This window comes from Hakea prostrata, chromosome 4 (genome assembly GCF_041222555.1).
Source record: "Hakea prostrata isolate BN-2017 chromosome 4, UWA_Hpros_2, whole genome shotgun sequence".
Lineage (NCBI taxonomy): Eukaryota > Viridiplantae > Streptophyta > Magnoliopsida > Proteales > Proteaceae > Hakea > Hakea prostrata.
The window spans coordinates 24,636,735-24,647,083 of record NC_142603.1 but is presented as its reverse complement, the minus strand read 5'-3'; the positions used below and the strand labels follow the sequence as shown (position 1 = coordinate 24,647,083).

At 38.4% G+C, this 10,349-nt stretch overlaps 1 protein-coding gene across 1 annotated transcript; it reads right to left on the bottom strand.

Moving 5' to 3' along the window:
* Window positions 1–272: 272 nt before the first annotated feature.
* Window positions 273–7,195, bottom strand: LOC149018578 (pleiotropic drug resistance protein 1-like). Its single transcript, XM_089152768.1, has 24 exons — window positions 6,799–7,195; window positions 6,576–6,696; window positions 6,384–6,472; window positions 6,220–6,304; window positions 5,952–6,111; window positions 5,766–5,842; window positions 5,616–5,669; window positions 5,421–5,511; window positions 5,013–5,314; window positions 4,643–4,924; window positions 4,238–4,554; window positions 3,990–4,150; window positions 3,787–3,890; window positions 3,543–3,699; window positions 3,361–3,465; window positions 3,113–3,273; window positions 2,670–3,002; window positions 2,288–2,578; window positions 2,099–2,182; window positions 1,853–1,986; window positions 1,543–1,770; window positions 1,276–1,447; window positions 894–1,148; window positions 273–794 (listed from the first exon to the last, which is right to left on the bottom strand). Exons 1-24 carry the CDS (start codon window positions 7,122–7,124, stop codon window positions 537–539), a joined length of 4,347 nt encoding a protein of 1,448 aa, XP_089008894.1. The 5' UTR covers window positions 7,125–7,195; the 3' UTR covers window positions 273–536.
* Window positions 7,196–10,349: the final 3,154 nt, after the last annotated feature.

Below are 10,349 nucleotides of genomic sequence, written 5' to 3'. Positions count from 1 at the left end.
ATGTGAATGGGAAAAACAAAGAGTCAAGAAGACTCTGGAAACAATCTTGAAACGTGGATTTTGAGACAATCTTGAAACGTGGTTGGATCGAGAGGGTTGAACCGAACCTAAGAAATGATACCATGATGAAATGATGTTTTCCAATATATTCAATGAATAACACATTACATGTATTTATAGTATAATTGAGATAACCGTGATCAGCTAGAGGACAGCTGTACGGTTGATCTCTCCTTTACAGCTGTGATACACATTAATTTCTAAGATGTGTTACAAGATTATATTTATAGAATTATACACGTGTCTATACATGATACACATGTGACTATACATGTACTTCTATACTGTGGATACAAATATATACACTTACAGGAATGCCCAGTTATTTACAAGCTATGCCCCATAATGGGTTAAGCCCCAAAAACTCTAAATTTGTTTCCAAATGCTGAAGTTTAGAGCCTTGAGAAGTTCAGTTACGGCTCCACCTACTTCTGAGACTTGATTCTCCCCCCTCTTTATATGGTGAGCGCCTCTTCTTATCTTCTCTGGAAGTTAATTGTCCTAATTGAAAAAGCAAAGATGAATGCAAAAAACATGGGGAAGGCAACAATCACAACTGCAACCACCCCTAAGAAGTCATGTCTAAATCCAAAATAGCTCCTCAGAAAATCTTCAACAGTGCTGCCTGAATCCATCATTTCCTTTATATCTCCATACTGTGATGTCACCAATCCATACAATGTCCAAGCAACAGGGTTGATCCAGTAGTACCACCTCCACCACACAGGAATTCTCTGTAATGAACAAAGAATGAATTAATCAATAAAAGTAGTTAGTTTTATTACTTGTATGCTATAAAATTAAGGGTGGGAGGAGGGAGTTATCAAACATACTGTTTTAGGAATTAGGAATCCTGAGAAAACATTCCATAAAGCATAGAATGCCGAGGAAACTATAGAAGCCATGTGCTGGTTGGGTGTCACTGCTACTGCCATCATACCGTAGAAGGTGTAGTATAACAATGTGAAGTACATGAAGAACAGGTACCAAAAGAACTTTGCAACTGTCCATTGGAATCCCATCATCGAGTACACTATAAGCGCATATACTATAGCCTGTGTGAAGACATATGGAAGTTCAATCACTACCTGCACCAGAAAGCCAAAAAGAAATGCATTTGGTTAGGAACACCTGAGACAGTGAACTACATATATAGAACAGGAAGAAAAACTTGGAGATGTTGAACATTTATATTGAATTAAATGTGATTATTACTTGGGAAAAGGCATATGGCAAAGCAGAGTACATTCCAGCAGCCCTCTCTCTATAGAAAACTGCCCTCTCAATAGCTACAACAGGTTGCACCGACGAAGCATTTGATACCCCAAGGAAGATAATAGCAGCATACATAGATCCCATTGCATTAAGGATATCCTGTTGCCTTTGGCTGTAATTTTTAAATATTCAAATAAAATATAATATCAGCCACAAAAAAGGAAGAAAAGAGCTAGTAGCAGAAGTTAACTGTATAGGATAAGATACCTTCTAGATCCAAGATCCCAAAACATTGACCCAAACATCAGAGCAATGATAGTTGTAAAGAAAATCCTAACCGCTATGTATGGTGGATTCCGCCAGTATGACCAGTGTTGTTTCCAGAGGCAGGCTACACATTGCATGAAAAAAGACTGGGAGTACTGAGTAGGAAAATAAAGGTCTTTTGAACCTGGGCTTGGTTTTCCCAGTTCCTGAATCATTGATCTGTTCCTCCTGGATGATTAATGTATAGAATATTAGAAGTTAGAACAATAGCAGATCAAACATCAAAGAGTGAATTTAGAATTCACCCTACCTGTATAGTTCTGAGTGCTTATATATTTCACTGAAGTTGACTCCCAGATCTGCTTCTTGAGCTGTGGTTGTCACCTCCAACATCCATGTCGCTGGATTATAACCGTCTTCTATTTTTCTGACTCCTTCTATTGCCTTCATTGAAAAAACAACCATAATTATCACTGACTGCCATAAGGCTGGAATATGAGAAATTTCCAGAGGGTTTAATTACTTATTTCAGTGTAATTTCTATAGTTTGGCTCACCTCAAAGTAATTGATCAAATCACAAGCATGTGTTCCCAGTGGACCCACATATATTTCTTCTCCTCCTTGCTTCATTAAGAACAGCTGTTGCATAGTATGCAAGGCTTAAGTATTTGATATGTAGTATAAATTCTATATATAATACAATAGCTTATCACTGGTTTAGTAATCTTAATCTTTTCTGATTACCTCATCAAAAGCATCAAATATGTCAATGCTTGGCTGGTGGATGGTGCAAACCACTGTTCGTCCAGTGTCTACGATGTTTCTCACTGTTCTCATCACTATTGCTGCTGCCCTTGCATCAAGGCCAGAGGTTGGCTCATCCATGAATACAATTGAAGGGTTGGCAACAAGTTCAACAGCAATGGTTAATCTCTTGCGCTGTTCTGTTGAGAGACCATTTATGCCTGGCAAGCCTACCAGTGCTTCCCTCAATGAGGTCAGCTCTACTAGCTCCATGACCTCCTCAATGAACATCTACACAGCATCAATTATTATCATTTAGTAACCACTCAACAATTTCCAAAATTAAGCTCAACAAAAGGATTAGTCAATCTTTATCAAGTACCTTTCTAGTCTCAGAATTGACTTCAGGAGGTAACCGAAGCCACGCAGAGTAGACTAAGGATTCATAGACTGTAACATGAGGGGAGTGGATATCGTTCTGTTCACAGTATCCTGATACACGAGCAAATGTTTCCTGTTTCTTAGGGTAACCAGATATTTTGATGCTTCCCTCAATATATCCTCCAGTTTTCCTTCCAGCCAATACATCCATCAAAGTTGTCTTGCCAGCGCCACTGACACCCATTAGAGCCGTAAGAACTCCTGGCCTAAAAGCTCCACTGACTCCTTTCAAAAGCTCCAGCCGTTCCTCTGTAATACCTTGTGCTTTCATTTGCTGCATTTTCAGTTTAACCAATCAGTATTACTTAACTCAATAGAACTCTACTAGAAAGAAGTCCTCTAAACCCATAATTTTATTTGCCAAGACTTTGAATCTTAAGCTACCTGTGGTATGTCGACAGAGTATCTTATTTCTTCAAATGTAAGGGAAACAGGTTCAAAGGGAAGAACCATTCCTCGCTTCCTGTTCTGATTGACATCAGTTTCCACAGCCCTTGCTGATGAAGACTTGGATGACATACTTCTTTTAATGTCTTCTTGTCTTCCTGCATTTGCAATTTGCTGATGATTGTCATAAATTGAAGTAAACAAAGGAAATGCGTTGAACTTATTCACATTTGATGAGTATCAACCTGTTAAACTGTTTCCTGTGGATAACTCAAGAGATTCTCCAGTTCTGTTGGTGTGCTGCTCAATCAAGCTCTCTTCAGATAGAATTGCTTGAGGTTTCTCAAATGCTGAGACAAATTATCAAATATTAGAACAGTATGACAAAGTTTTGAAATTTCAACATTTAAAACCGAATTATACTCACGATTGAGATATGCCAGGGCCAAAGTTGAAAGAGCATTGAACAGGAAAGTGTAACCAATCAACGCCCCTACCCCAATCCAATACCAGTATGCTTCAGGGAAGACTGCACGAGACTTTAGGACCAACACTCCTAATGTCTCGTTAGAATTGGGAAGAACCTATTAACATGCAAATAAAACTCAATTGTCAGTCAACCTTGATAATAACCATCTTCTCATTTCTTCTTGGAAGAAAAACAACCTTACCTTGTTCCAACTTTTCCCAAGAAACTCATTCACTACTAGTGCATTTTGGCCATAAGTCATAGGAGAGATCCAGTAGCCCCATATCCACCATTTCTTTATATTATCTGTGACAAAGAAACAATGTCTTAATCAAGTTAAACCTAAAAGGAAGGCTATCATTAAGAGAATTAATGCTTTCAGTATCATTTAGTTCTAATCGATACCTCGTGATAAGACAAATCCACCAAGAGCCATGAATATAAGTAATGCAAAGGACCCAAATGTGTTTGCGATGATCATATTCCTCCCCAGCGTTCCAATGAAGCGGAACAAACCAAATGCCATTTGGTTAACACATGAAAGCAGAAGGTACTGTTTGAAGAGCCTGTGATGAATTCTCCCAGTCAATTCCCAACAAATTTCAAATAAGAGATGGATAGAGGCACTATGAACTATTTCAGTTGGTATTTACCTTGCAACGCTCGAATCATAACCTATGACATAGTACGTCATGAATACCCAAAGAGCAACTTCAACTAGTGTGAGTGGGATTTTTAGGATCCATGTGGGCAACAAGTATGCCCAGGAAGGATAGAAGAGAAGGTCTCTTTGCTTGTAAAATATAGGAAGCTTCATGACAGTCATGGAAAGCTCTGCGAATCCATTGAACATAATAACAACAAGAGAGAAGAACAAAGCACCCATAAAAATCTGGCCATCCGTTACAGAATCTCGGTGCATCTCAGTACGCAGAAAGATTGTCATTGATACAAAAGCCATAAAAATAACCTGGAAAAAGAAGGAAAAAGACAATCTTAGAATTACTGACATTAGTAGAAATTAATTAAATAAAATTTCGATGTAGCCCATCACTCACCTGTGACATCTTGAAAATGTAGACAAAAGAGTTTCTCTTCATCAGCAATAGTTCTCTTGCTATGCAGGCTTTTAACAGTTCCTTCTTGTTAATACCATATTTCTTTGTATTTAAGGCAGCAGGGTGACTCTTTGTCTTATCAAATGGGGTGGCAAGTTCATTTCCTACACACTGACCAATGTGGAATGACTGAAATGCCTTCGCAAATTCCCTGGAAGGAATAAATCTGTAAGGCTCATCTTTACATGCCCAATATTGTTCTTGGTCCTTCCTTGATGTCACCTATACCATCCATGGAGTTTAGTCCTCAGATTTGCAAAGCTAGATAGAAGAAAAACTGTGCAAAAAGAACAGGAATTTGAGGACTTACTTCTTGCAAAAAGTCAGCAACTCCCTTCCTTTCTGGACATTTAAATCCCATGGATTCAAAGAACTCAAGCACATGTTCGCGGGGCCCCTGGTATACAATGCATCCATCTGACAGGAGAATAATGTCATCAAATAGATTGAATGTCTCTGGAGCTGGCTGGAGCAGAGAGATCACTGCTGTCTCTTTTAGAATGCGGATGTATTGCTTCATTGAATTCACAATCTGGAAAGTTGTCGAACTGTCCAAACCAGTTGATATCTCATCCATGAAAAGTGCCCTTGCAGGTCCAACCAGCATCTCTCCTGCACCATATTGATCACAAAAAGCAAAGGATCAGTTTACGTCATATATATGAGGAGAAAGAGCAGGAGTGGAAAGGGTATTTGAGTGAAACATATGTGTTTCTACCTGTCGTGACACGCTTTCTTTGTCCTCCAGAGATACCTCTCACCATTTGGTCTCCTACCAAGGTGTCAGCACAAACCTCAAGTCCCAAGATCTAGATGATTAATGAAGAATTATGAGAAATATCAGTCAACCTGGGTATGTTCCTGAATATCCTCCATATCTGTTCAGTAATATGAGTTTTCTTAGAGTTTATACCTTTATAACATAATCTGTGACCACACTGACTTCCTGTCCAGCTAGTGCAGCAGCCTGAAAATTTTTCCAATCCAAGTTAGTATATATCCTAAAATAAGTCAAGAAATTTGATCCAATTCATTTTCTGTTGTAGCATAAAAGGTCCTTTACCTTCATGTAAATATCAACGTCGGCGTCTGGCTTAATGTTTGCTTCCTTTTCTCTTCTCAACAACTCCGATAACATCTCTGCAGGTTTCAGTATCAAGAAATAATTGATCAAATTCAGCTACCACTCATCGGCTTAAGCCTTTTCAATCGAAGCTATAAATCACAAAAGAGAGAATTTTCAACTTACCATATCGAGCTCCCACCCCTTGACATCTTGCAGAAAAAGCCAAGGTTTCTCTCACAGTCATCTCCCCAATGTGGAGATCTTGTTGACTGATATAAGCTGCTGTCCTTTGTGGAACAAATTCATCCATTCCATGGCCATTGTAAGTTATGTTTCCAGAGAACTGAGAGAATTTGAAGAGAAGAGGTTCAGTGTTATGATTTACAGATGAGCAACAGAAAGAGCAGTTACAACTTTAACAGGGAATAGTAAAGGTGTTTCATTTCCCTACTTTCAGATCTCGATCAAGCTTTCCCGCCAAAGCCTTCAGTAACGTAGTCTTTCCAGAGCTCGGAGGGCCTAAAAGCAATGTTATTCTGCAAAATCAAGATCAAATCAGAGACTTCGATCGAAAGAAACTCAAACTTCAGTGAATTTTTTCTTCCAAGTCTTCACCTGCCAGGCTTTATGATTCCACTGACATCATGAAGGATTGATAGCGGTTGCTTTTTACTTGGGAGGATATGAAGATAGCTCACGAGTCCCTTTAAAACCAGAACCCAAATAACAAAGTGAGTTTTGTAACAGTTCTACCAGAAAAAACAGAACTTAAGTATATGAAGATTTACAGGTCTGGTTAGTGATTACCTCCAACATATTAGCAGAAAAATTGAGAATTGTAGGTAAAGCTCTACTTCCCACATGAGCTTCTGCATCTACATTTACACGCTCGAACCGGACTTCAATTGTGGGAAGTTCAATTCCAACTCTGGGCAACAAAGAAAGAGTAAAACAGATATACTGAGGATACAGAGCTCGGATTATACATGTTTATATCTAGTAAATGAAATTTGAAGGAAAAGATGATTACCGATCGAGGCGTTCCTTGAGCTTCAACAAGAAATTCTCATTGTCCTTCTCTGCAACTTTGACAAGCCTCTCTATCAAAATCCGCCTCTCTGATAGACCAAGACTGTTAATGTCAATTTCCTTCGTCTCACCCTCTGTTCCAGCCAATAACACACCTTTCCTGATACGAGTGTAAGTTGGAAGTCTCTCTAAAGAAGCCCATTTCAGAGCTTCTTCATCATCTAGTTCTAGAGAAGATTTGGAGAAGACATCAACTTCACTGCTTCTCCAGAATGATGAATTGTTGCCACGAAAACTACTGAAACCATATGCATCGCTTCCTTCCATTAAACCCACCTAAAACTAAGCAAACTTATCAACCCAGGAGTATTTTCTTGCTTTCTGCAATGAATTAGAGATCTAATCAATCTTGCTTTATTTATAGAGTACTCAAAAGCAAATAAAACTGTGGACACGGCTCTCCACTTTAAAAGATCATTTCCGTGAAATATGGAAAGGAAACTGTAATTTGAATTGAAATATGAAAACTGACTCCTGTGCCTGAATCTAGATTATTTTCAATGATAATTAAATGGATAATCTTTTCTTAAATTCTACTTCCTGTACGTTGGTGCTTAGGTCAGCAGTAATAATGCTCTTCCATTCACGTGCGCATTTTGTTGCTTGGTGTTATTGCGTTTACCAAATCAAAGTAAAAGATAAATTAATATTATCATCTTAAGATTATGGTGCAGCCGTGCAGCTGTGCAGCCGCACAGGGTGGTGTGCGGGGTCAAAGCTTTTATTAATAGATCAAGAAGACATGTGCCTTTGATTACTGAAGGCTGTCAACTGCATGGAGTATGACGAGATAGCTGACGACATTCCCATGTCACAGGTAGTTTATTGTCAATCAAAATCAATAAGTAAATAAAATTTTGTAATTAATTTTCATTAAATTGTATTAATTAATTTAAATCAATGTACTGGTCAATGAAGAACATCAACATAGATAATATTTTATATTTGATGGAAGGGAGATGCTAACTTCCTTATAAAAATTGAACCCAAAAAAAGAACTTCCTTTTAAAATTACTTCTATAGAAACATCGTTTGTGAAGCATCATATCCTATTAGACGGGTGAGGGAGCTTCAATGGGCAATGGATATAAACATTAGTTCTTTGGGGGTGTTGTGAAGAAATCATGTACATAGCCAGTAATCCCCAAGATATGCCAATAACCATGTACAGGATACAAGTTTGGTCTTGATAGTCTGTACCTGTCCTAACCAGTCTCAAGCTTGAGTACAGTTGGCCTTGAAATTTTAGCTTTGTGGGCAAGTCTCAACCGGTTTAGGGTAATCCTAATTAGGATCAAGTTTGAGATAGGTTCAATTGTTTGACTAGATTGGCCCAATCCAATCCTACCTATTTGTAGGTGTTTTCTTTGGTAAAAGTATCGCAACAATATTAAATTATAGATTTTTTTTCTATATATATTTTGTGGTTAGGGGGTCAAGGCCAAGGTTAGGAATCAATGTCTAACTTGCCCCACTCAAGCCGGTTCTATAAGGTCAATGTCAGGGTTAGGGACTGGCCTAGAGTATTTAGGGTTAGGGCTAGGGTTTTAAGAAGCCTGCCCATATTGATCCTATTATTGTCACATCCACCCAGCCGGTACCCTATCTTGAATACCCGAATGTGTGATCCACAGTCCCGAAGATCTAGTATTCGAAGAAATTATCCTCCCACATTTACAATAATATAATCAAGAACAAGATTAAATCAAATATTTACTTTATTAATCAAAAGATCAAGACAAGGTTCAAGAATACAATCAGAGTGTGGAAAATGATACCAATAGAATAAATCAAAATGTAGAGTGAGGAGGAAACTCACATCACATCAGTAGCGGAAAAGTAAATAAAAAAAGTAGATTACAGCCAGTTCCCAAAATTAAAAGGGGAACAAACAACTAAGATATCAACGAAACTATAAAAGATCAAATTGAGAATGAGACGATGTCCCATTGCTGACACACAAGTGCTAAAGCCGAACTACTCCTGATAAGTGTCAATCTCATACTGATAGTCCACCGACGTAGTCACCATAACCAGTACCTTGAATACCATATGAATCATCAACTTGGTCTTCATAGTACTGACCATCATAGTCAACAGTAGTAGTACATGTAGGAAAGTCTAACAAAAGATAAAGGAGTGAGTTTAAAAGAACTCAACAAGGCAGTTCAATCCATACTAACATAATAACAAATGAAAGCAAATCATATATAATGCAAAATAATATGAAACAGACAATGCAAATATGCTTATAATTCTATATATACTGGTTTCTATTGGCAGACATGCTTTAAGTCATAGCACATACTTCTTTGGATAGGTCTCAATCATTCCCCCTCAACCATCTCGGTATCTTGGGTCTGCCAGTGGTAGTTGGGTCTCGCATCCCTCTCGGACATTCCATGGCTGAGGTTTAGGTCACCGCTTTTTCACATCACCATTGGTTTAAGTATTGGCACATGTCAAGGTAAAGCCTAGCCAAATGCAACTCTTCTACTTAGTTATATCAACTTGGCTCCAGATACTTCCATTCCTCGCCTCGGGCAATCCTTTCTGGTATCCTTCACCGTAGAATCAGCGTATCCTATGGCTACAACCAACTCGGACTACGGACTCATCAACCCTATTGGTCAGTTACATCAAGTTAACAGGAAGTTCTGTGTTCATCTCACGGGTTGGTTACCGGTCTTGAGTTCCAACGCCCATGTTCTACTTTTGCAACCGTACCAATGAATGGTCTCTTACGAGTATCCACAATGTGATCATGTCCTCTCACGGATATAACTCACCGGTATCTTGAGGGCCCACAAATCCCCATTGGTACCACAAGTTGCTCAGTCTCAATTCCCTTCCGATTGGGTATGATATAATATGGGCATCCTAGCCAAACACTTCTAGACATGCCCTAGGTATGTCAACCAATAATCAGGGAAAGCGTCAAGGGGCACCATAGGAAAATTTCCCATACCACCTCCACGAGTGTCCAAAGACAGAAATGCCAAAAGGGGATTCCCCAATCCCCAATCACAATCTAGGCAATTACATTCCCAATCAATCATTCACAAGCACAACTAATAATATAAAACATAAGAAGCAACCAATCATACTTAATTGAAATAACAATTGAATTATAAGAACAAGTACTATTGTAGTTGAAGAACTACAGCAACAATATGATTATAAAGAAAACTAAATACAACAGTAATATGATCATGTAATCTAATTCAAAGACATGCATATTAGGTTATTAGGGATCAATCATCCTTACCTTAAGTAATATGTACAGAATTCTGTAGAATAATGAGGAAGAGGTCCAAGACTAGCAATTAAAACCTAAATAATCATATAATAATAATTAGGAATAAGACCTAGAAGATTAGAAGTCAAACGGATCGAATCGGACGAAGAAACAAGCTGTTGTTAGGGTTGGTAGCTTGGTTGGTCGAATGGGTCAGTAGACCAACCAGTAGACCAATTGGGTATAAAACCCTA